This window comes from Synchiropus splendidus, chromosome 4 (genome assembly GCF_027744825.2).
Source record: "Synchiropus splendidus isolate RoL2022-P1 chromosome 4, RoL_Sspl_1.0, whole genome shotgun sequence".
In the NCBI taxonomy this organism is placed as follows: Eukaryota; Metazoa; Chordata; class Actinopteri; order Syngnathiformes; family Callionymidae; genus Synchiropus; species Synchiropus splendidus.
In genome coordinates, this window is record NC_071337.1 from 28,298,601 (window position 1) to 28,325,649 (window position 27,049).

General features: G+C 41.0%; 3 protein-coding genes across 6 annotated transcripts in view; all 3 read left to right on the forward strand.

Annotated features, from left to right (window-relative positions):
- Window positions 1-1,336: 1,336 nt before the first annotated feature.
- Window positions 1,337-13,602, forward strand: hcn3 (hyperpolarization activated cyclic nucleotide-gated potassium channel 3). The gene is made up of 7 exons (XM_053863760.1): window positions 1,337-1,972; window positions 7,275-7,704; window positions 7,771-7,932; window positions 9,525-9,743; window positions 10,167-10,313; window positions 11,227-11,467; window positions 11,542-13,602. The coding sequence occupies exons 1-7, from the start codon at window positions 1,500-1,502 to the stop codon at window positions 11,742-11,744; spliced, it is 1,875 nt and encodes a 624-aa protein (XP_053719735.1). The 5' UTR covers window positions 1,337-1,499; the 3' UTR covers window positions 11,745-13,602.
- Window positions 13,603-14,271: 669 nt separating this feature from the next.
- On the forward strand, window positions 14,272-19,000 carry ndufv1 (NADH:ubiquinone oxidoreductase core subunit V1). The gene is made up of 11 exons (XM_053862808.1): window positions 14,272-14,376; window positions 15,268-15,387; window positions 15,463-15,545; window positions 15,962-16,132; window positions 16,645-16,828; window positions 16,905-17,094; window positions 17,311-17,523; window positions 17,701-17,867; window positions 17,945-18,026; window positions 18,103-18,248; window positions 18,767-19,000. The coding sequence occupies exons 2-11, from the start codon at window positions 15,283-15,285 to the stop codon at window positions 18,842-18,844; spliced, it is 1,419 nt and encodes a 472-aa protein (XP_053718783.1). The 5' UTR covers window positions 14,272-14,376; window positions 15,268-15,282; the 3' UTR covers window positions 18,845-19,000.
- A 691-nt stretch (window positions 19,001-19,691) lies between these two features.
- kmt2ba (lysine (K)-specific methyltransferase 2Ba) overlaps window positions 19,692-27,049 on the forward strand; it is a 29,022-nt gene continuing 21,664 nt past the window's right edge. For 3 of the 4 annotated variants that reach the window (XM_053864246.1, XM_053864248.1, XM_053864249.1), the window contains exons 1-5: window positions 19,692-20,058; window positions 22,809-24,030; window positions 25,107-25,273; window positions 25,546-25,629; window positions 25,817-25,973. In XM_053864246.1, the coding sequence (XP_053720221.1) occupies window positions 19,759-20,058; window positions 22,809-24,030; window positions 25,107-25,273; window positions 25,546-25,629; window positions 25,817-25,973 (1,930 nt within the window). In that variant the 5' untranslated portion in view covers window positions 19,692-19,758. The remainder of the gene's footprint in view (window positions 20,059-22,808; window positions 24,031-25,106; window positions 25,274-25,545; window positions 25,630-25,816; window positions 25,974-27,049) is intronic. The other variant, XM_053864247.1, reaches the window with a different exon arrangement.

The following is a 27,049-nucleotide window of genomic DNA, read 5'->3' on the forward strand; positions in this document are numbered from 1 at the left end:
TTAGGACTAGGATATCACACTTCTCATTAGCACTGATGTGATAAGAAGGTTTTCCTTCATCACTTGAAATTCAATCAATTTTCATGTCTTTTTTTTCACTTCATATACCAGTTTTTGACTTTCTTTTCATACTTCAGTTTGGACTAATGTGCAACAGTGTTTACATCTTAATCTGTGACAGAGGATGCTGACACAAGCATTTACAAACATGGTTCCCACAACAACGTCTCTGTAAACTGAACGCTTCAGGTGAGCGGATGGAGACGATGTAAAGACGAACACGACACTTTCCACTTAGGAGCTGTGGCCCTTCGCCAGAGAAAGGTGATCCAAGTTGAACTGATAAGGAAGCTCAAGGTGAGAACAAGAGAACACCATTGCAGGAAAGGCTGTGTGAAATGAGTGGGGGGGGGGATGCCATTTACAGTAACCAGAGACTTTTATACACAGCTGAGATAACTGAGGTGAAGAAACATTTTAACAGATCAGAAGGAATCAAGTGCCCATGCCACACAAAAATGGACTTCATTTGAAATGTCTGAACTCATTCTCAGAAATGAAGAAAAGAGCTCTGCATGAGAAAGGTTAGGAGATTGAGTTGGAGGTAGAATAAAATGCTGACCTGGTCTGCGACTGATGGACCCCAAAATGGAGGTGCAGAACACTGCCAACTTGGCTATGTCTCCTGAGACATGTGTAGTGGCAGGGTCTCTAAATTCTTCTGAGGAGGAGAGATCGATCTGTGAGGGTGGCATATGACTCTTATTCCAATTCAGCCCTGGCTCGGAGAGGAGATTCAGCTGTCACGAGACAAGCGCCATTCCAACAACTCCCCCCGACCGAAAACCTATGAATTGTCTGTAGCTGTGAGTAGTTGTCTGTCTGAACGTGTTGGACCCTAACCTGTCCAGGGGGCCCTCGGCCTCTCTGCCTTGGTAGAGCTCCAACAACTCAAACTTCTCAGGGGAAATAAGAGTGAGAAAATCAGTCATCACCTTGGCAAGATTAAGTGATATTTTATGTCATTTAATCCAGTCTTGCAATGCATTGATAGGTTTATTATGATACTTCCTTAAAGCAGTTATTAAAACATTAACAAAAAGTAATATGGCTAAACACTAAAGCAATTCAATGATAGATGACATTAACAAATGCATGTTTTCCACCAGTGGATGAGCAGCTCAACCAGTTGTTGGAGAGAGGTCATTACAGGGCTGGGAGGGGGAGGGGGAGGGGGAAGAAGAGGGGAGAGGTGAGTGGACGCTCTCCAACAAGCCGATTATTGAAGGCTAGTGAGTCCTGCCTGGTAATTTGCATCCATCCTGCTCTGGTCAGATGTGACATGGACACAGAGGCACCTGCCTGCTGCACAGGAAGGAACTTTTTTTTGTAACTTTTAGGGTTTCATCATGAGCAATCAAGGTCTTCATATGTTAACATAGTCATCTTGACTTTATTACCACTCAGTTCAAATTTGTTTTTGAGTAAGTCAGTTGAAGATGCAAGGAGGGAAACTAGCCAGTCCATCAAGGAGCATGGACGAAAGAAAGGTTGGCTGCGAAAGTCCGGTTCATAAACCCGACCCACCACGCTACCGCAGCTGGAGCAGCTTCCGTTTCTCAAGATGGAGAAGCGGATCCCAGAGGACAACCCCGCCCGGCAGCCCCTCGCCAAAGCTGGACAAAAGAAGCGACGTGACCAAGACGCTGCTTTCTCTGGTGAAGACTCACAATGACGACTACATTGCTGACCCTGACGGTCTACTGGACTGCAACGATGATGGAGAGGCCGTGGTCCTGGAGGCCCAGCCAGACCAGTCCACATATTTCCAGAAGCAGTTTGGTAACATGCTGCAGCCAGGGGTCAACAAGTTCTCCCTGCGGATGTTTGGCAGTCATAAAGGGGTGGCTGCCGAGCAGGAGAGGGTCAAGTCCTTTGGTGTTTGGATCATCCACCCGTACAGCGACTTCAGGTACAACTCAGCCCCACACCTGCGCATGTCACCTTTACGGAGAGCGCAAACCCAACAATGCAATTTGAAGTCATTCATTGTGCACTCAGTGTCATGGAAGATGTGTATTGTTCTGAGGGTCAGAAACATAATTTTGAAATATATTTAGGCAAATTAGGCCCTCAGTGGACTATTTTGCTTAGATTTTTGCAAATATAGGAAATATATATATCTGAGACTGTAAATATACAAACATGTCAAATAAATTGATTAAATGCTAAGTGCAATAAATGTTCGTGGGGTGCCATTTATTCATCACTATATCTAGTTTAAAAAAAAAAAAAAAACATGATCAAGTTTGTAACGGTTATGTGGATGAGGGAAATGGCAAAATTGACAGAGAAATATGGGATGAAATTCATTTCATATTAGTTTGGAAAATCATTGAGAGTGCTTGTTTGTGATGCAGCAAATAACATGATCATATTCATAAATATTTATCACTATACTTTGAAAGCACTCGTTTCTAATGCTTCATTAGTACATTCAAAAGGTGTCATGAAGCCTTCATAAGGCTTTATTGAATATGATCATAATCATCCATGGTCATATAAATAGTGGACCTTACATATTGTAGTTATAAAGAATCAAGATCCTCCAACCTTAACCCTTAGAATACATAAAGAAACATTAGCTGTCATACATGACTGTGAACATTCGTCCTATAAGTGCATTATGATTCCATATGAATGAACTAATAATGCATTATAAATGATACCTTAATATAAAGTGTATCCGATATTTGTATAAAGTTGCTACAAAGGAAAATAAGCCAAACAAGGAAAACCCTAACCCAGAGAAAGCATCCAAAATGACTGGTGAAAATCCATAAAGATGAATCCAAATGTGTGCAATTTGTTTTTCTAGACCTGAAAGTGAAGACACTTGTAGAGAACATTTGACAAGTTGGACGGGAATTAGTCAATATTCTGCATGATTAATGACTTACAAAGTTAATTATAGAAAAGGGCTGACAAAAGAATTCTGGCTTTCACAGGTGAGTGGCACTGGGACACCCTGGAAAGCTTGCCTTATCTTAGTCACTGTTCAAGCCAAATGTATGTATTTGCACCTTTCTTTGTGTTATGGTGGGGAAACCCACAAAATTAGTGGAGACCAAACAAACTGCATAAAAAGAGTTTGATAACAATTGCTACGGGGTTTTACAAGAGAATTTTAATAATAATAATGAAACCAGACGGATGAAGGATCGTGAGATGCAATCCTAGATGCATTTAAGGATGAGTAAACATGTAACTGTTGACGCAAATAAAAAAATGAAATAGACTATAAAATGATATTTAAAGTAAAGTTGCACTTAAAATGACAGTTATATTCATCTTATAGATTGAAACTTCTGTTTGTATCACTGAGGTCAGTTACTGTTGTCACTTCCTCTCTGGGTGATGATGCGATGAGGGGATTTGATCAGCGATACAGTATATAGGACAAGATCATCTGGATTAATATTGCCACGGTCACTGTCGTCTTACTTGTCCCTGCGTAAAGAAGCAAATCTATCTGGATAATTAAAGAGATCTGCCATGTTTTGCTTACAAAACCAGAATAATTCCCTGTTTTTGTCCTTGAACTGCTCCTGTCGCAGCACGTCCTTTTAGCAGCGCTGCCCTCACAATCTGTCGGCAGAGGCCACTAATAATAACCACGTTCAGTTTAAACAATCATCACACACTGTGCAAGCCAGACAGCAGGATAAAGCCGTGCAGGGGATTATTGCCAGAAGAATCCCTATAATTCCAATCTTGCTTTATTATGCAATAATAGAGACAGCTGATGCAGGGATTATTTGAAGGCCACTCTCCTTAAACCGTATGCCCCACCTTCTCCATTAAACATGCTGATGCCCGTCAATGAAAGATGAGTTGGTTTGAATTGGGAACATTGTCTAAAAGGAATGAATTTAATATCAAGGCAAGTAGACAATGATGTCTTCCTTTGGACCTGACTGAAACATATTCTCCTTAATTTCTCTCCTTGAAATTCCTGCAGGAACTGTCACGGCAGATTAATCTAATTGAGACAGATTTTTCCCCCCAAATCCCTTGCTGACATAATCAAAAAGTCATCTGGTACAATTAGAAAACATTGTTTAAGTTACTAATGCTTGAATATAAGCGGTTTCATTTGCAACCACGGAACTGTTTGCCATTTTTTTGTTACATGTAAACAGTAATTCATGATTATCATATTCAAAAGGGTTTAAAAAAGATAATTTGGCTTTAGTGTGTGTGTGAAGTATTATTCAGAGAAGGACTATTAAGAATATTAAATCCATGCATGGCATCATGGTTTTACTTGGTAAGCGAGCATTCATGCAGCAGTTAGTACTTTTTAAGACCTAATAGACACATTTATTTCAGATTCACTGACATGAAAATGTGTGAGCAAGAGTACTAGTGTTAACTAAGGATGAGTCAGTGGCTGTTGGGCACATTCCTCGATTCTCAGTCATCGTCACTCATGGCGTTCAAAAGATTTTTACCACCCATTATCTGACTGATCAAACTTTTGCATGTAGAAATTTGCCTAGCATGTTCTGAAGGCTAAGTTTAGTGCGGTGAGTTATCCGTGTTTGATTGTTATTCTTCTCCAAGTGTCTCTATCGATGAAACTTGAGGGTCAAAAGTTTAAATCAAATCAAATGTACAGCTGCATACAGATTTTGGGAATGACACAAGTATTGGTTTTCTGCCCCAGTGTTATTAAATATTTTTGTCAGATGTTACAATGATATACTAAACTATAATTTACATTTTATTAGTATCAGAGGCTTTTATTCACAATTATATTAAGTTTATTTGCACAAGTTCTCAATTGGACAATTGCAAATGGGATTCATCAGATAAAATTATTGTACCCCAGTCCTCAGCATTCCCTGTTGTTTTTCCTGGAGAGAAGTGGCTTCTTTGTTGCCCTTCTTGACACCAGAGCACCCTCGAAAAGGTTTCATCTCACTGTGTGTGCAGATGCACTCACACCTGCTAGCTGTCATTCCTGAGCAAGTTCTGCACTGGTGGTGCCCCGATCCCGCAGCTGAATCAACTTTAGGAGACTGGCCTTTCTTGGGCACCCTGAAGCCTCCTTCACAATAATTGGACCTCCAATAGAACTTCTCTCCTTGATGTTGTTGTTGTTCATCATTTTTCCTTTTGTTAAAAGTGATCACTGCAACATTTTGGGTCCATGGTCAAGACCCTCCCCAGACCTTAATCCCATTGAGAATTTGTGGTCAATCCTCAAGAGGCGGATGGACTAACAAAAGCCCACTAAAATTCTGACAAATTCCAAGCATTGATTATTCAAGAATGGGCTGCCATCAGTCAGGATGTAGCCCACAAGTTAATAGACATGCCAGGGCAATTGCAGAGGTCTGGAAAAAGTAGTGTCAGCACTGCAAATATTGACCAAATTTAATTGTCAATAAAAACACTGAAGTGGCAAATGTTGTGAAAACCAGTACTTGTGTAATTCTCAAAACTTTTGGCCACAGCTGTATTATCCGAATTTTACAGGTTTCATTTGAGACTAGAAATTGCCAGCTCTCACACTACGAAGACACCTTACACAGAGTGGTTGACATTTACAGAGATAGGACCAAATTGATGGTCAAATTTTGAGGAACTGATTCACTGATTTTCTGCATTTTTTTTTCTTTTTGGTTTTCCACTGTCCAGCCAAGACGTCTTTGGAAAGGTGACTGGCTAGTTGTGTCCACTAATCTACTGCAACATGAGAGCAAATTATAAGTAGCCGTGTCAAACAGACTGTGAACAAGAGGGACATGGATACACAAGGCATTGATAAACATGGTGGAGGATCGGTTCTTGTGTCTAAGTGTCCCAGGAAGAAGGTTTTGTTTTCCTCTTACTTGGTTCAAATTACAATCACTGGACTGTGACTGTAATCAAAATCAGGCAGGCTCATATTCTCTCTGAAAGAGGCTGTAAGGAAAGACAGGCTTGGAGGTGGAGACGGACCTGGAGTGATTGACACGCGAAGAAAACCGCCTGTAAGGAAACCCAGTCCACCAAAACAAACTAGAATAGAAGAAGTATAAAGCTATATCTGACTGAGCATCAATGTTTGTCAAAACAGAATTAAGAGTTATTTTGCATTGAATGGAGTTTGGTATCATCTCTAAAAAAGGAGGTGAACTGCGCAGAAGACATTTGCATTTTTTATGTCTGGGTTTCCTTCTGGGTCAGCGGATGGTATGACACCAGGGAACAGGCCAAAGTGGGTCAGCCAGGTCGCGGCTGGATGACTTCACTTGACCTGAGACCTGTGTCAGGCTGAATCCTGAGACTTCGAAACACCAATACATAATCTAAAGACTGTACTTGATCATGGAAAAGCAATTGATTGGTGGATTGATTTGATTTATGTTCAGTGGTGGCTGCTGAAATGAATTGCAGTTTTACATTATAACATAACATAACATATTACATAACATTTAGCACGAACAACAGAATGGCATGGCTCTGTTGAAAAACATTTATTCATGATAGTGTCCAAATTAATCACGAGATCACACATCTTATTTTCAATAAATCAGACTCAGATTAGACCAAATTGTGTTGTGTCCAGGAGCACAACCATGAATGAGACACTTTCAATGTATTTGTGTAATTTAACTATACTATAATTTAGTCCAGAAAATAATACAGCTTAATGTGGACGATGGATCAGTGTATGTTAACATGTTAGCTTTGGCTGCCGAATGACAATTTATTTTTGATAAAGGTTTATCAACTTCGGTAGACTGACGGATCAGTACTGGTAAGAGCCTTTTGGATCACACGGGAGTCCTGAGAGTAGCTTGCAGTTTTAAAAATGAGCCTTTCGCTTGTATTTCTGAATGTTGTTTCATGAATTGTTAAAATACAGTTCCTGAGATCTTTTCACTTACTAAACTCAGGGAGTTCGCACAAATGACACAAGTGAATAGTCAACTATTCTAACTAAATTCCATGAACCTTGACTGAGAAGAAGCATAGTGGTAAGCTTGAAATGGGCTCAGTTAGGTGTTGTGAGGATGGAGCCTGTCAGAGTCACAGCCAAAGCTTTGGGAGTAGAGTAACAACTAGAGTTCTTTCATGCCCAAGCGTCATTGATCTCCTCTCTCTCTCTCTGAAACACAGATGATTACATATACAGTATCCTGGTGACTTCAGAGAAAATGAAGAATACTTCTAGTTAAACTTAACCCATGATTAGATCTGACTCCATCTGTTGTATTCAGGTTTTACTGGGACATTGTGATGCTACTGCTGATGATGAGTAATCTGGTTATCCTGCCATGGGGAATCACCTTCTTTGAAGACCAGAACACCATGCCCTGGATCACCTTCAACTTCCTGTCAGACACTCTCTTCCTGATAGACCTGGTTTTAAACTTTCGCACTGGCATCCTGGGCGAGGACAGCCACATCATCCTGGACCCCAAAGAGATCCGACTGCATTATCTCCGGTCTTGGTTCCTGGTGGATTTTATCTCGTCTATTCCTGTCGACTACATCTTCCTCATTGTTGACCTGGAGACTCTGCATGATTCGTCTGACGTCTACCGCACCGCCCGAGCTCTTCGTATTGTGCGCTTCACTAAGATCTTGAGCTTACTGCGCCTTCTTAGACTCTCTCGTCTGATCCGGTACATTCATCAATGGGAAGAGGTAAAGGACTTTTAAGATTCATGCACTTTAGAGTATATCAGTTAAACATGCGTTCCCTTCTGTCAGATTTTTCACATGACCTATGACCTGGCAAGCGCTGTCGTGCGGATATTCAACTTGATTGGCATGATGTTGCTATTGTGTCACTGGGATGGCTGCATGACCTTCATGGTGCCAATGCTGCAGGACTTTCCACCAGACTGCTGGGTGTCCAAGAACAACATGGTGGTGAGTATTCAAGTTTTCAGCAGTGAAAAAATAGTTAACTCAGGCCAACAGTCTTCTTCACTGGAATTGTAACTTGCAGTACATGACACTTTGGGAAAGCTACACGAATGAATAAGACTTGCAGTGACATACAATCAGAGTTTAGAAAAACAAAAACGCCAAATATTTGGTCATGGTGCAACCTGGACACATAATCAGTGGTCTGTTGAGACTTTTTGTCAGACACTCTCCTCCCGGTGACCTGGCTAGGGATGGTCTCTCCCCAACCAGGGCTTGCTTTGTCTATGCAGCCCACAGATATCTAAAAGCAACAGGAGCTGATACAAGGATATTCCTCAAAGCATCTTCAGCTCACCTTAATGGGTTGGCATTGAATGGAACTGGGACAGACATTCTGGTGGTCTTGGAATCGTTCAAATGTTTCAAAGAACGATTTTGTGGTCAAATACTTGTTAAATAAATGTAGAGAGTTTGCAGTACACGCCAGAGAAAATCAGTAAATCTTTTGATCTAAATGTTTTTCAGGTTCCAACCTACTCACAAATCATGTTTCTTTATTCTCTTTATTTAATCATATATTATGGATTCAGTGGTGGTGTGAGTCTTTCAGCATCATTGTGAGTGTCTTTGAGTGTTTTGAGACAAAAAACGCGCAAAAACTATCTGTTCATTTCAGATGACTTGAAGGCAATCAAAAATGAATAATACAATAGATTCATGGCGCAATTTCATGTCATAACAAATTCATTGCTGATCGTATCCATGTCCATGTCAGGGGGCTGCCTACAGGTTTCTTGTATTAAAGTACACTTAAAATTACAACCACGACCGAAAATCTTCTGGTCTCTCCACACTGCTTCGCTTTGGTGCCTGCCATCCCAGATAGCAGAGTTGAGGAAATGCAAAAATCATTCCCAGAACTAGTGCCAACACACAAATTGGGAATGCAATGTGAAAAATTCATGGTAAAGTTTATAAAAAAATAAAGGTTCATGGAATTGAAATTACAGAATATCCTCTGGTCAGCGCACTCATTTAAAACAACCGGTTTGACCCTGCCTCTTTAAAGAATCAGAATCGACAACCGGAATTGAAACAAGGAGTTGGAATCCTAACTGGAAAACCTTCAAATTCAAACCATGCCCAATCCGAAGTGAACCAAGAGCTGCCAATTCTTTGCTGTGGAGAGCTGTCAACCGAGGATCTTCCTTTGGGTTTCTCTCCAGAAGAAAAGAAGAAAAAAGAAAAAAAGAAAAAGGAGGGGGAGACTGTTGGCTGTGGGGGTGATGCCAAGGCAGGTAGCCACTGCCCCTATGACTTGGTTGTGGCACCAACAATGAAGCAAAATTGAAGATGTAAAGTCTGCCCCACTACAATCAGCGACTGAAATAGCAAAACGGTCACAAGATTTGTAAAGCACATGTAGGAAGTGTACAAAGACATACCTCCCACCAAATGCAATGCCAGCACACACATGGCGGTCCTTTACCCAGACAAGCAGGCCCCTAACATTCAGGACACAAGCCCCAACTCAAGATCATTCACTGTCTTTGCAAGATGATCACTTTCCATCTCTCTTTTGCATGCAACAGAATGCGACGTGGCACATCCAGTACTCCTACGCCCTCTTCATGGCCATGAGTCACATGCTGTGCATTGGCTACGGCGCTCACCCACCAGAGGGAATGAGCGACGTATGGATGACCATGGTCAGTATGGTTGTTGGGGCCACTTGCTACGCCATGTTCCTCGGTCACGCAACGAACCTGGTGCATTCCTTAGACGCGTCCCATCGACAGTACCAGGAGAAGGTAATCATCCCTCTACACACAGCTGCACAGACACGTGGATGCTAATGTGATTCCATTTTATAATCCATTCACGATTTAAATTTGGTTATTTTGTTGTTGACCTGCTGCCAAATGCTTAGAAAATAGCAGTATTATCTAACAGGTTCCATGAGTTCACCGTGACCCTTGGCGGAGGATTTTCACACAGTAGGCAGAACAGATGCAAGGAAATGGCACCACCTTTGTTTAGAATGATTGTTGGCTGACGTCCACCACAAATGAGTTACATAATCCACTTAAAATGACAGCCATAAAATGAGTGTGAGAACGTGATTTAGCCGACACATGGTGTCTGAAGGTGACATGAGGCTTGTAATTATCTAACGTCTGCTCATATCAAGGTCAAACATTTGTGTTCTAATATGCGGAAACTTTTGTTTTTAGTACAAGCAGGTGGAGCAGTACATGTCCTTTCACAAACTGCCAGCGGATGTCAGACAGAGAATCCACGATTACTATGAACAGAGATTCCAAGGCAAGATGTTTGATGAAGACAGCATCCTGGGGGAGCTCAGCGATCCTCTCAAGGAGGTGAAGTCATTTGGAGTTTTCTGTATTCTGACTTGCTTATGTCACTGCTTGAATGAGAGCTTGCATGGATGAGAGATTGCATTTGTGCTGTGGCACAAACACGTGGACCCGTACAAGGGGGACTATCATCATGCAGCCTACCGCGCATAGGCATAGTTTCTAAAGCATATATTTTGAGTCCATATATTGTCCGTGTTTTTTTTTTTTTTTTTTTGCAAAACAAGCATTGAAAATAAACTCATAAACAAGCTTCCAGGTGACCTTTTTATGAGACCTGATCCCTCCCAGATGGCTCACTTCTTCCCTGAGAAGACTCGTCCAGCTTGGAATCCAGCTGGAGTTAGAACTCTTAACCTGTTACCTCTGGAAGATGTCACCCTGTTGTTAAGTGAGCAATTTCGGACTTTTGCATCCAAAGTCTTGTTTCTCGGTCATGACCTACACTCAAACATAGGTGAGGACAGAAAGTTGAGCTGGGAAAAGAGAGCCTCGTCATGTGTTTCCGTGACATCCATGTGGTAAAATGAGCTTCCATTGGTTCTCATGTTCAGCTGATTTGTATCATTACCAACAAACAAGATTAGTGCAAGAATAGAATAGTGCATTCAAAACGACTGGATCATTTTAACCTGATTACAATCATCTTTTATTTATGACTCTAATGATTTCACATAGGTTGTAATTGTTAGAGTCATAAATGTGTTTTCCTTTGGCCAGCTTCATGAGTTTGCTGTTTACATTAGGTTGACATTAAGTTTAAAATGATGAATTGGAATTAATTTAAAATACTTAACTGATGTTTTTTCCAGACATGTTGGTAAACTATACTTTGGCTGGTGTGACTGGTAATAAAGACTAATAATTTGATCTGTAGTTTGATTATTATTCTGAATGTATTCATTCCATTTTAAAGGAGATCGTGAGCTACAACTGCCGTGGCCTTGTTGCCAACATGCCACTCTTTGCCAACACTGACCCTCACTTTGTGACGGTGATCTTGACCAAGCTACGGTTTGAGGTCTTCCAGCCCGGTGACCTCATCATCAGAGAAGGAACTCTGGGTCGGAAAATGTATTTCATTCAACATGGCAACGTGATTGTCAGCCCACGTGGAGGGAAGGAGATCAGGCTCAGCGATGGAGCATATTTTGGAGGCAAGTTCATTTTGATTTGAAAGGTACTGTGTATATCAGATATGTGTTGACACTACCTCATCTTGCTTGTCCAGAGATCTGTCTACTCACTCAAGGACGCCGCACAGCCAGCGTGATGGCTGAGACCTACTGTCGTCTCTACTCACTGAGTGTGGACAGTTTCAACGAAGTCCTGGAGGAGCATCCTCTCATGAGAAGGGCATTTGAAAGTGCAGCTGTGGACCGACTGGGCCGTGTGTCACGCAGGCCTAGCTATGAACCACCACCAGAAAATTGAATTCAACACTCAAACAACAAAGTTTCTGACTGAATGAATTTACCGAATTCTGCTGCTTTGTGTGGCGACACAGACTTGTCTTTCCATCCCTGCTGACCTTGCTTGAAAATAATGTAGTAAGCATTCTGTATTTGTTACTTAACAATTGATTATTGGCTGTTTTTTTTTCAACGATGACTCTGAAAATCCCCCCATTAGTCTACCTTCACTGGCACAGAGCTTCTGAACTCATGCACTGCAGTTGAATCAGTTGAGTCATCAGGGTTATGTCAGATTTTAATTTCAGATTAAGATCGGACGCGTTGCAGGTTACATCCTGTCCAGGTTGCACAAGAAGCATTTCCCTAGGTGGTGAATTTCATGCATCTTGGGATCTCCTTGATGAACAAGGGAAGGATGAGAAGGTCGGATGGATCAGTGACTCTGTATTAGTTAGTCATAGTGAAGACAGTTCACTGGTCGATCAACATTTCAACTCTCCTACGGACAGTGACATGTCCTCAGTAACAAGATCTCAACTGAAATATGTTTTCTCCAGGAGTTGTCTAGAGGTAAGGTGTGGAGCTCTGTTATCAGGCAGACTCAAAAGTATTACTGCTGCTGAGGCAGACACGTTGGCAGACCTAGAACATATTGCAGAGATTGGGCCTCCTGCTCGAGCTGCTGTCCCCTTGACCTAACCCAGGCTAAGTGGTGGAATAAGGCTGGATAGATGGAGCATGTGGGAAGTTTTTCCCATTCTATCAAAGGAGCCCATGTTTTCAATGGCCTATGAAGGCCATTTTTCTTTAAATCTCCCATCATACAGAAAAGTCAGCTTAAAAGAATGAAGTTTTGTTGTCTATTCTTGGACTCACAAAAAAACAAGCATTTGAGGACAACAAACATATCTGTGGATTTATAAATATTGACATTTATTTTGTGACATCGCCTGTTGCTGTAATTCAGGACAATCTGAACCACGCTAACTTGATGACTGAATTGGGACTTAAGTAAGCATACCTCACAATGGTGCAGCATTTATTTCTTGACATGTTTTAACTCACATATTTATATTGCCGCTGTTTGTTCATGCAACTCTATTGTAGCCAAACAGGAAAATCTGCATTTCAAAACCTATATGCTCCAAGCTCATTCTGAAACTAACTGACTGGGCATGGCATCACAAAGTAACTTGTTTTTTTTACTCATATTATATACTTGTTTTTGTTCTGAGAGGGAAAGCAGGTGTTTTTCAGTATAGACAAAATTAATGGGATGATATGAATACATTTTTGCAAATAATAATAATAATTTTGACCTCTCTCAGGGCCCTATAAACAATCATTGTGACACAATGTTCTTACAAAGAATGTCACAACATATGGTTGCCCACACATGGCATGTTTATATGCATGCTGACAAATCTAGAGTCAGAGTTGTGCAACAACCCATGTGTTGCATCATATCTGGGCACTAGAATGGAGAGACTACTGCATTTGCACGAGATCTTCATTTTGGTTGTACTTTTCTCTTAAATGTTTTATGGTACACATTCCTGTGATTTGTGAAGTAAAGAATAATGCAAGCTTGTTTTTTTTTTGTTTTTTTTTTAAATCAAAAATGGAATGCGGCACAAATAATTTACCAAAACACTGAATGTTTTGTCCTACCTGTAAATTTAGAGTAACAAAGCAGAATGATTTTCCAACTATCTGATTCTGGGCATACGTAACAGATACAGATATATAGATACGTATTTGACAGTGGACACATTATGAAGATCACTCCTGATATTATACCTACTGACTGCAACATAGCCTCTCGGCATTTCCTTCAAGAAAGGGATTCTTCTCTCCTACAAGCACAAGAATAAAATATTGATTTTTACGTAAAGTTTGGCTGGAACCTGTTTTATTTTAGAAAGAAAGTACAGGTATACAGGGTTTGCAAGAATAGTGGCTGACCAGCAACAACATTTAGAGATCAACTGCACTTGACCTGCAATTCACCTATTGAGAGAAAGAACAAGGAGGATGACAACGAAGGACGCCCCGCCACCCAGAGGAAGAGAGCGGTGATACAAGTGGAAATGCACTGGTGATCTCAACAGGAACGAAGGCTGTTTTGGGAACACTATTCTAATGTATTTTATTCATTGACCAGAAAATACATATAATACTAAATTCAGCGTCTCAAATGCACACACGAAATTTAGCGCTTTTGAATGACTAAAACTTTTTGAGTTGTCTCGATGCATTTCTTTTAACGAAAAACCTTTGACACGACCTCATGCTCAAAGATTAACTGTTAAAAATAGCAATTTATATTTCTGAGAATTGTGCTTTGTAAAGGAGACCGAAGATTACACTTTTTAAAACAAAATAATTAGGTGCCAAAACAAACGTCGACAAAAAAAAGCTGTTTAGTTTCATAGCACTGTGAATCATATCGACTATTAATTAATTACCTTACGTTTATTCTTTTGGTGGGGTTGCAAGGACTGTTATGAAAAGCACTGTTACATGATTGTATCGCCTATATACAGCGGCGGTGCAGCGCGGATGGTTGTTTTCCTCCGACGCAGCAGCAGCAGTGTTTGAGGAGCAAACTTCCGGTTCTAGTTTTCGTAAGCTGCTAGGGACGAGAGACGGTAAGCTGCACTGTTTTTGCAATCCATTTTGCATAGATGTGTGATCATTGATCTGAGTAAAATATTTAAAATGCATAGCAAAGCAATTCCATAACAATGTTGAAAATTTCAAAGACGTCATTTTTCTTCAAACGACAAGGTGAAGGGATTTCTGTGTTAGCTTAGCATTAGCCGTGTGTGCATGGAGGTCAGTGTGTACTCTTACGTATGTACCAAACATATGCATTTTACTGGTTGAAAATGCACATGATTTATGAACTTTAGAGGTTTCCCAGCACAATGTCCAGATTTGGTTAGCGGTTAAATGCTTTGTTTCCGTCCAGAAGAGCACAAAAGTGTAACATTACGAAACTGTCCAATGGCTACTTTACGTAAATGGATTTGTTTTGATTTGATGGCGGTCAGAATTAGTCTATTTGGCATTTAGGATTTTGCTCCCACTTCTTGTTTTATAATAATAATAATATTATAATAATGATAACAACTATATTCGATTTTTAAACCAATTACGTCATAACGGTTTAGGTGCTATCGAGTCAGATTTACCATCATTAGTCTGAAGTCCTTATAAATGATATTTCTAACACGTATATTGACCATATTTAGGACTGAATTTTAATGATTATTTATTTCAAAGTATAGACAGCTCTGGATAATATCATTAACGCTTTACATTTCAGTTGTAATGTATATATTTCTATGACTCACGAGGAAGACTGTTGGGTAGCCTTTTTGCTATCTATTATTTAGTTGCATTGTTGCTCTGGTAACCCCTGACGGTAAATGCCAAAAGAGGACCAATACAGGTTAAATACAATATTGAAGTCATTTATTATTGTTAAGTTTAAATTTGAAGTGATCATTGGATAGTAATCATTACGCTATTTTTAGGCTAATTCAGGAAAGATGCTGTCCCTCTCGCGAGCTCTGGTGAGTGGGGTGGCCCGTGCCCCTGCTGCTGTTAGTCATAGTGGAGTGAATGCCATCACCCGCTACAACAGCACAGCCCAGGTAAATGAAATTCAATCTTGAGCTCACCTGTTTCGTTACAAATTTCCAATATTATTTCTTATTTATGTTTTACAGAGTCCCCCGAAGAAAACAACATATGGTCCACTGGCAGATGAGGACAGGATATTTACAAATCTCTATGGACGTCATGAGTGGAGGTAAAACTATGTATATGTTAACAGTCCTGAAGGTTATTTTCTGCTTGTGCAGTTACATATCAAACTGATTATTATTATATATTTAAATTTCCAGTGTCTGTGTGTATAACTGTCCACATTTTTTATAAATGTGTACATGACACCATTGTTTTCATATGTACTGAAATTATTCAAGAAGTTTCAGGATGTGTTTGTAAAACACTATCCATCAATTACAGATGCAACAGTTTTGGCCAAAAGCATCCCTTTGACTATTTTCAACAATACAAATGACAAATTTTGAAGCAATTTTGTGTTGCTTAATATCGAACTGTGGTTGCGCAGTAGTTCACTAAAGGTTGGGTTAATTTGGAATCTGATTGTGCTAGACTGCTTTAATTTTTTCCCCTACTTATCTTCGTGTGGATTGCCATCAGGCTGAAGGGAGCATTGAAGCGTGGAGACTGGTACAAGACCAAGGAGATCCTTCTCAAAGGCGTCGACTGGATCCTTAATGAAATTAAAGTCTCTGGACTGCGTGGGAGAGGTGGTGCAGGATTTCCCACAGGAATGAAGTGGAGCTTCATGAATAAGCCAAGTGATGGCAGGTAAGGTTTTTTTTTTTTATATTGGTATTGGTTGGTAATAATTGCCTGAATGTATGTATGTCAGTTATAGGGCTGCAACTGGTTGTTGTGGTAGTCGACTAGTCAGCATTCAGCGTTTTCAGGTTGAAGAACGTCAACATGATTGTAGTGTATACTGTATTCGTTTTTATTGCTCAATATTTGGTGGCAAATGCATGTTGTGTCCTTTGATGTGGCTTTTGTGAAACTGTCCCAAACCTTTCACCTTTCAGGTCGTGATAGGAACAGAGCTGCAGCTATTTTTACCTCTTACTGCAAATTGTGCTAACAAACTGATAATGTTGCGACTAGACGACAAATGCACCGGTTGATGCCCAATTTATCAGTTGATTATGGCCGACTAGTTGTTGCAGCTCTAGTTACTTTGTGCTGTTCATAGTTCACATATTATTTTCAGATGTTTTTGTACCATTTTAGAGACTGTAACCAAAATGTGTCCTGTTTTAAACTCTTGATGTAATTTGTTTCTTTAGGCCCAAATATTTGGTGGTGAATGCAGATGAGGGTGAGCCTGGTACCTGCAAGGACCGTGAGATCATGAGAAATGATCCCCACAAGCTGGTGGAGGGCTGTTTGGTCGCTGGAAGAGCCATGGGTGCTCGGGCTGCTTATATTTACATCAGAGGTGAATTCTACAATGAATCCTCCAACCTGCAGGTAAAAACGGATCATTTTTTAAGTAACACGGTGCGTGACATTGGCGCAGTAAGATGAACTGTTTATTGTTCTTTAGGTGGCCATCAATGAGGCTTATGCTGCAGGGCTGATTGGAAGGAATGCCTGTGGTAGCGGTTATGACTTTGACGTGTTTGTCATGCGCGGTGCTGGCGCTTACATCTGTGGGGAAGAGACGGCCCTTATTGAATCCCTGGAGGGAAAGCAGGGGAAACCCCGCCTCAAGCCACCTTTTCCTGCTGATGTTGGTAGGTGTGAAAAAGAAAATCTAATCACTATACAATATAAAGTATACATCAGCGTGTCGACTATTGTCTGTATTAATGTAAAGTATGTGGTGATGTTAATCAGCACACTATTAAAAATGTAATTAATCATTCAGTACTGTTGGTTTGAAATAATGTGTTAATATTAACGCAATTAGTTTTTGATGCCAACTGTTGATTTCTTTCTTTCTTTCTTAGGTGTCTTTGGTTGTCCTACAACTGTTGCTAATGTGGAAACGGTATCTGTGGCCCCCACCATCTGTCGCCGGGGTGGCTCCTGGTTTTTGGGCTTTGGCAGAGAGAGAAACTCTGGTACAAAACTCTTCAACATCTCTGGTCATGTGAACCATCCATGCACTGTAGAAGAGGAGATGTCGATTCCTCTTAAAGACCTGATCGAGAGGCATGCAGGTAAATATTTTTGATTACTCTCATGGGATCTGATCAAACACTTCAAATTGGCAGCAATATGATCTATGAATAAAATAATGAATTAAATGCTCTACTAATTCTTCACCACATTTATGAGACAGCTTCCCTATTTATTTATAAAATCTCCTTTAATGGAATGAAATTTCTGTCTGGTAGGTGGCGTGCGTGGTGGATGGGATAATCTGTTAGCTGTTATTCCTGGTGGCTCCTCAACTCCCCTCATTCCCAAGAAAGTGTGTGAGGAGGTGCTGATGGACTTTGACGGTCTCATTCAAGCTCAGACTGGACTGGGAACCGCTGCTCTTATAGTCATGGACAAATCAGTACGTTCCTCTTGCCAATGTAAATGGCCTTCTGGATAAAAAAACACCTGTAAAGTGTGATTTGTCTGTTTTCCCAGACTGACATTATCAGAGCCATCGCTCGTCTGATTGAGTTCTACAAACATGAGAGCTGTGGCCAGTGTACGCCCTGCAGAGAAGGTAGCGGTTTTCTTTTCACTTATCACCTTTTCATTTGTTAGTCTTTGAGACCTTGGTGACCTTCTCATCTGTGTAGGCGTGGACTGGATGAACAACATGATGTGGCGTTTTGTTCGCGGTGACGCACGAACTGCAGAAATTGACATGATTTGGGAGCTGAGCAAGCAGATTGAAGGACACACAATCTGTGCACTTGGAGATGGTGCTGCGTGGCCTGTGCAGGTAAAATGCACTTGTTTTTCACTGACAAAGTGATTCATATGATTCACTCATCAAACAATTGATTAAAAGAATGAATGAATAGACAAGATCTAGAAGCTTTGCTGGCATTGTTCAAGTTTATTCTACAGTATTCTCTGGATCCAGACTGTAATCTAGATCACTTCCAAAATCAAAATTTGTTCCTCGTCCCATTTCACATATCTCTTCAGAATGTCATCAAATCTGTCCAAAAGTTATTTTGTGCACTGACGGACCAATGCTGTCATGGTGGCATAATAAGGTTGTTCTAATACCAGATTTTCATATGAATGGAAAGTTATACCCAACAGAAGACCATATAAGACAACACAGTAATTAGATGGGGTTAGACTCTTGAGGAGCGAATGACTGCTTAATGACATACACTGAAGAACCGTGGAAAAGATTTAACCATTATGTACAAGACCTCAAGTCTTGGTTTAACAGCAGCTTGCTGGCTCTGTAATAAACATGCTTCTGTGTGGTCTCTGTCTTGTCAGGGTCTGATCAGGCACTTCAGGCCTGTGATGGAAGGCCGAATTGCTGAATTCCAGCAGAAGCAGCAAGCCAGAGTTTAAGTCTTCAAGCTTTTTCGAGCTCCTCTCCACATTGATCTGTATTTGTGTAACCCACAAAATATTTAAAAGAATAAAGTACTCAACATCAGTTGTTGTATTGATTCATGCTTGTTTATGTTTGGAATTAAAGTTGTATGTACCTAAAAATGTATTATTTTGTTACATGTTTTCCTGTTATCCTGTAAGTGCAAATTGGAGAGTGTATTTTATGATTGACTGGCTCATCACCATCATTGAACTTAAATTGAATTCTGTCACTTCATGTTAGATCTGATGATCTGTATTTACTCGATGCTAGAAGTGTAGTGCTTTCTAAAGAGAAGGTGTCACGATCGTGTAGGGATCAAGACAAAATAGTGTAAGTCAGAGGCCAAACATGTTTATGAGTCATGGGATTTGAAAATGATAGCAAACATTTATTTCAAAACTTCCTGCACACTCAACTATTTTGGTTTGACTTCAAAGGCCTAGTTGTGCCCTTGAGTTGGCAGTCAAGCTGACCTGAGGGATAAGCTCGACTGGCAGGAAGATGAGATGGTATGCTCCCCACAGTAACTCCATTACAAAGATAAAGCTCTAAAACGAATGATTTTTTTTTCCTTGATAATACAACAACAGGCGAGAGCCTATAAATGGGTTTGTCCCATCAGGCACCCTCTGAAATGGCGTTTTCGTTGCTGTCATAGTGACCCGGTGAAGGTTGGAAGTGAATAAATGACTCCCACGGACACGAGAACCTTTGATTTGTGACAGAACAATAAAGTCACGAAACCTGGAACGCAGGAAACGCCGTGGTGTTCGCTTACCCATGATGCTTTGCTCCTCCCTCTCCTCCTCGCGCCATCGCTTGCAAGCAGTCGGACTTTCGTCATCGCCGCAGTCAGCCGCGCGCCTCTGTGTTGTTGTGGTGAATAATGGCGGCATCGGGAAGCGGATTATCATCCCCAGCCGCTGCTGGCGGTTTGAACCATCTAGCCCCGGCGAAAGCTCGCTTCCCGGGCCGTCCATGCACGGTACGGAACAGATTTCGAACGGAGAAACGCACCAAACGCGGAAGGATATGTCTAAACGAAGAAGTGGCTTCCGCAGGGCCCAGGCCCGTAAACATCGGCCTTGCGTTAAGCGAAGACCCGTATCTGCTGCGCCTGCTCGGTGTGGTGGAAAAGCACAGTCGGCGGTCAGATGCGGGCTTTGAGTCCAGCAACAGCGACGAGGTGAGTTCACGAACTATTAACGCCATCGTTGTGCAGTATTAATGCGACTGAAGATATCTTTGAAGCCGACATGACGAAGACGTCAATTATGAGTTGTTTACAACTAGTTTTTCTTGGATTTGTGCGCGTTAGCCTGGTTGACTGTAAGATAAAAACCAGTGCATAGAGCTGTACGACTAGTATTTTACTGCCAATTTAATAATTAACAACATGGTGAGTGTTTCCTTAATAAGTTGTCAAGTTTACGTCTGACCACATGCATTTGTATGGATACGGCACTTGGCGGAAACTTTGTTGCCAGTGCGACTGATTTATTTGTAAAATGAGAACAAACATTGTTTACCCCAATTTGACTCGGTTTTCAGTTAATTTTGTTGTCGATCTTTCCTTGTTCTGCCAATTTGAACAAAGCACCTACTTGTTACTGGTTTGCCTTTTTTGTTTTCATGGTCATCGTTTTGGTACATTTTCTTATTGTGATTATTGCTGACAATTACAGGTACTAGGTCTTTATACTAGGATTATGATAACCCATAACTGAATTGTGAGAAATGTTTTGTGCCTGTAGGTATTGTACAGTAAGTAAAATAGCTCTCGGCGTGCAAAACGTGTGGGTCAGTGACACAATTGTTTATGTGTCATGTGTCAGTGTCATTTTAGTGGAACGATTTGAATAAGGCTGCTGGACTTTCGAAGCTCTTTTGAATACATGTGGGAAATTTTCAAGAGACAATCTCATGAGAAAAGTAAAAGGCAATCTAATCTAAAATGTTAATACACTTGTCTTGAATATTTCAGTCTTTCAACCGTTTGCATTGCAGAATCATAGTCCACATTTTTTATACCTGGCAATCAAGCTAAATTGCTTAAACAATATAGACTACGTTTCTGCACTAGTTTAGTGCCAACGTAAGTCTAATGTTGCAAACTGTTGCTAAGGCTGCCCTCAGGAATTGTATCTAAACCAATCACCAAGACTGGTGACATAGTTTGCCCGTGAACTAATGTTATTTTAATGCCCTGCTATCGTCTCCGGGTGTAACCATTCTGAAAGATCAAGTTTGCGGACTTGACATGTTTTCAGCTTTATTAGGCTGATAAACACCTGATTTTATTGACATATTTGCTTAAATGAAGCAAACAATATGTGACATTGTGAGGAAAACATTTGGGTAGTTCACTCATATGCAATCAGGAATATAGCGCACTTTGTAAAATAATAAAGCTGAAATAGGAAAAAAAAAACCATTGAATTCAGTTCAAGTGGTATTCCAACTGGTCTTGACATCCTGCATGTTCCTCTGCAGCAGGACTAGAATATGTTTTAAGAGTCCGACAGTGTGCCTCTGAGACGCAACGGCTGACAGCAAGTTGTGGGAGAAGTTCCTAGTTGATTACACTACTGTGACATCTATCGCCCTTTTCATGTTGCCAGTCTTATCCCACAGAATAACATGGACACTTATTTACAGATGGAATTTGCCACTTGTCAACATAGAATTTGTCACACAGCAAAAACTACACTGAACAGCGCTCTACAGTAACTTTTTTCACTGCTGTGATCTCGCAGCTGCGCAGCTTTCTGCATGAGAAGAACAGCGAGGAGGAAGACGCTAACTTTTCCCAAGTTACAGAAGATTACCAGACTATTCATTGATCATTTCTGATGTCTGGATCCTTACTTCAAAATCTTCTTGATCGTCCGTTGTCTCTCTCACTTTGTTCAACGTGTCGTGAGAGGAGCGTGGATCAATCAAGACACTCGCACATTACGCAGCTTATTTCTGCTATTTCCTTGTAAAATAAACATGAATAGACTCTTTCATGTTTAGTTTTGGCTGTGAAACTCCACATTCTGTTACAGCCATGGTGGAGGTCCGTCAACAGTTCATATCTGGAGGGTGAGAAGGACTCGTAATGTTAAGAACTGACTGAGAAATAAGGAGGTCAAGTCGGTGGTGGTAAATTGGTAATGCGCGGCTGATGACGGTAATTGACTTGCTTGAGACGGGCTTCCTTGTGGGTCACAAAACAGCTATTTTGCGCAGAGCGCCGCCAGCTGAGAAGAAAAAAAAGGACATCGCCCGAGGCGCTGAAGTGCGAGGCTGCACAGCAGGGGCGAATCGGAGTAATGCCACCCGAGACAGAACCCGCAGTGTGAAACCGCTCTCACTTACGTGAAGCCGGAAAAATCTCTGCCCCGCTGCTTTGAATGGCGTATTTAATTTTAACACTCTTCCCTGCAGAGCATTTTCCCGTGCACATGCCACAGGATGCAAACTTTAAATGACCGATTGAAAGTACCTTCACTGCAGACATGCTACTGCAGAGTGAGCAGCGAGTAGGGAGGAGCGGGCGCATCACAATGAGCGGTGCTTCATCGGAATGCCGGCTGTCATATGTGATCGCTTGTTGTGAACGGCAGCAATGGGCAGTGATTGGCATTCACCGATCACGACCGGTGACCAATCGATCGGATAATCCCTAAATATTCGATGTTAAACATGTAATATTGCAACTTTACAGTCTATATTTCTTAAAATATATTTGTCAATTATTATTTTCTTTGCTTTGTAACAGTGGAATAAGCAGGTTGGTTTTTGTCAGGCTTCATATTTTCACTGAACAGCACTTCACTCACAGTTATTGAGACTAATCTGATCATGATGATGATTTGCCTCTGAAGTTTAAAGTTGTCTTTATCCTGTTGTGCTGAGTGTATGCTAAAACCCATTGTTTGTTTTCTGTAGGAAGCAGATTTCATTGGATTTGGGACCAGACCATTACGATCCCAGAGGGAGACTCCTCTCAAGTCATCATTACGGAGCAAAGGAATTCCTCATCCTGACCATTCCTCTGAGGCTAAACCACCTGTTGGAAAAATAATTCCCAAGAGTCCAAATACTGCTTTAATTGGGAAAATAAAATCAAGGCTTTCAAGTAAAATGCCAAAAGCCATGAACGCAGATGAACCAGTCTCAGGAGAACACACAAACTCGGGCACCTTGCCAATTCATATAGCTCCTACCTCAGCTGATAGCACAAAGCAGGGGGAGTCAGTCAGGGGTCAGAGGTCTGGGAAACACATGAGGGGTTTTAAATTTGGCTCCCGACGCACATCTCAAGCTGTGACTCCCTCTGCCGCATCTTTTAACAAGCGGCAGAGGAGGAGGTTCGGTAAGGACATGGGTGCGTCTCCTATGGTTGGAGCGGAGGCTGGTACACTCAATGCTCCTGAGGCTGCAATGCCTTCCGACTTCAAATCTACTGGAAACAGGGTGTACAGAAGACGCAAATCCTTGTATAGTTATAAACAGAAGACCCTGAAACCTGTCTCAGACGTAACTAAGCCAAAGCTCAGTCGGATACGCCAAAAGCGTGTTTATTACGCATATATTCCTGAACCCATCCCAGGCACACAAGTGGTGCAGCTTGCGGTCCCTGAGGGTGACCAGACAATTATTGATGGATCAGAAAACAATTCCAATTCAATTTCAGCAAGCAGTGGTCGGTCTTCACGTGTCATCAAGGTTCCTAAAAGATTTTTGAATGAGGAGATCATTCCTTTTCCAAAGGGTTCTCTGTCAAACTGGCTGAAAAGTCAAAAGAAAGATGATGAAAAGTCCAAACTGTCAGGTCAGGATGGAAGCTCGTCACCCTCTGACACTTCATCGGTGGCAGATGGGGCTTCTGCTGTGACACAGATCTCACTCCAGAGAACTCAGGGCAAGAGTGAGTCAGACATCTACAAGAACCTTAAAAAACTCACATTAAAACTGGCAGAGCGAAAAGCTCATTTGGACTGTCAGAAGAGTACAACTGATGATGAGCCATCTTCAGTCAGCAAAGAGAAGTCCACAATCATGATGGAGGAGGCAGATACTCCGGGAGTTGTGAGGAAACTTTCAGTTGTAGTGGATGAGGATGAGACAACAGCTTCAGATATGAAAACAGAAGACACAAGCGTAAATGGTAAGTCTTGGTTACTTCAAAATGTCAAACAATATCAATGTATGCAAGTCCAGCATAAGAATGTTTTCAGACATTACATTGCTGGATGTTCCAGAAAATAATCTATTGAAAGATTTGATAAGAATAAAGCCAAGTCAATACAAGTGATGCTATGGTAAAAAAATGTGAAAATTTTGCCCCAAAAAAAAGGACCAGAGCAAGGTACTTTGTAAGCACTTTTGGCAGTATATTTAGTGGGATGCGCTGATCCTGCACTGAGGAAAATTCTAGATCAGGTGTCAGTGGCAACAAGCGTGATCCATACGCATAAATCTGTTCAGTGTAGTTTTTGCTGTGTGACAAATTCTATGTTGACAAGTGGCAAATTCCATCTGTAAATAAGTGTCCATGTTATTCTGTGGGATAAGACTGGCAACATGATAGATGTCACAGTAGTGTAATCAACTAGGAACTTCGATCACAACGTGCTGTCAGCCGTTGCGTCTCAGTGGCACACTGTCGGACTCTTAAAACATATTCTAATCCTGCTGCAGAGGAACATGCAGGGTGTCAAGACCAGTTGGAATACCACTTGAACTGAATTCAATGTTTTTTTTTCCTATTTCAGCTTTATTATTTTACAAAGTGCGCTATATTCCTGATTGCATATAAGTGAACTACCCAAGTTTTTTCCTCACAATGTCACATATTGTTTGGCAACTTCTGCCCTTTTTATATATTGGCTCTGTATTGGCCAATACTAAATCTCTGTTATTGATATCTGTATAAAAAATAAGGGCTTCTGTGCTTTCCTCCATCAATTTCTCCGGGAGATTCAGGGTCACGCCCCCCACCCCCGATGTGTTGGTGTTTCTTTTGGTTTACCAATGTAGCACAATCGCATTTATTTTAACTGAGTTCATTCTCTTGAGTTTCCATGTTTTTGTCTTTGTCATGTTCATGTCTTTGAATTCAATAGTTAGTACAAAGTAAAAAAAATAAACACTGAAATTTCTGTTATTTGATTTGTGATAATGTTTTCGACGTATTCGATGTATGGACATTTTCCCTGATCATGTTCAACATTTGATATGTAGCAGATGAAAACGGCACTTCGAGCACACAGACTGGAGGGGTGGACGTGACTGGGCCAAGCCAACGAATCCGTCTGAGTGGGTCAAATAAGAGGATGCTCCACCTGCTAAAAAAAGCAAAGGTTCAGCTTATCAAGATTGACCAGCAGAAGCAGTTCAAGTTGTCTCAGGTAAGAAAGGAAACTAAATCAATCCACATCTTTGGTTCAAGTCTGAGTTTTGTTATAATCAGAGTTGCTGCAACAAAAACTGTTCTTGATCAGAGACCTTAAATGAAGTTTTATACTGTTTAAATATCTAAGATTGTCCCAGGTAATCGAGTGGTTCGCAAGAAATCTCATTCATTATTAACTGACCAGTTTTGAGGAAGAATAATAAAATGGAAATTCTCTTTCATGTTTTTGTACTACGCTTTCATCTTCATCCTTTTGTTGTTTGATAGATGAGCTCCAAGGAATCTCATGTGTTAGGGCAAGGAAGGAGGAAGAGGAGAATCAGCTTATCTCCCAAAGATGCTGGTCCTCAGGTAATGTAGTCTCTTAATTATTCCTTTCCCAGCCTTCCTCTATATTATGTTTCTGAAGAAGCAAGGTAATACTTAAATCCAGAAAGATGTGCATGGCATCAGCTGATTTTTATTGCTCATCTGTCTTATTTGCTGTCCAGTAGAGGTGAATATTGCCCTTCACAGTGTGCACTCTTTTTATCCCAAGGAGCAGCCTCTTGGTGGACCAAGAATCAAGCATGTCTGTCGGGCAGCGGCAGTTGCTTTGGGTCAACCACGTGCGTTGGTGCCAGATGACATTCCCAGACTCAGTGCCCTTCCCCTTCATGAGAGAGAGGGCATCACCTTCTCCCCTGCAGGTGAAGGTAAGGTCTCCCACTACTGGAATTTTGCTTAAATACCTATGACAGTTTCTTTATTCCTCCAGGAGAGGTCGCCTGGTTAGGTCAATTTAAATGATTATAGCAACACTAAAATAGATTTCGACTGATCTGCATACATGATTGTTTTCTGCCCTCTGAGCCTCAGAACTTTCTTTATAAAATGCTATCTTATGGCAAAGCAGCTGTGGGCAATATAATGAGGTTGGTTTTATTTTCCTTTTGTTATGCCAGCAATCTTATTATTCTAATCATTTCCGTCATGTATAAACACAAAAAATGGTACGATTGATACTTTGTAGTTTAATGGTCAGGTTGATAGCATTTCTGCACAGCATGTCAGAAATGTTTGATATTGTGCCTGAAGTTTTTGGCAGCCACAGCGTAATGGTGAGTATTCATGGGAGTCAAAGGTAGGATAAGCAGTAGGGCTGCCCGATTTTGGAAAATCTTATTTATATTGTGATATTAACATGTTATTTATTGATATTGAGTTACGATATTTGGAGAGGTTGAAGAGGAAAAAAATCAGTTTGGGAGAGTGTTGGCAGATTGAGTTCCCTTTGTGCTCTCTGGACTTTAACTTTATTATTGTTGCCATCTGTGTCTGCGATCCAAAGAACTGCAGCCTGGTAGCATGTTATTTTCGCCCGTAAAAGTTACCACATCAGTGATAGCTTTGCCTTGTTGACACTTTTTGTCACTGCTGCAAAGTCATCCTGAATTATCAATGGTTCCCTAAAGTTAATTTACATCATTATATTGCGCTCTGTGACAGTGATTCGCTGCACCAAAATTTCATCACCTTACTGTTGGTTGTGCCAATAAGAGCCTAATGGTGATGTTGATTCCTTAGGGCTCTTTATATTCATCCTGGCTTGCAGACTCTTTCTCCTGTTCTCGGAGGGGCTGGCTGTGAGCCGACAGCTTGCATGCATTAACTGAGCTCCCCTGAGAAAAGTAATTTTTCAGTGATACTTTAATGAAACTAAAGAAAAGTTGAAAAGTCCTAACAAAAAAACCTGCAATGTTGTGTATGTTGTGATGCCGACAATTGATAG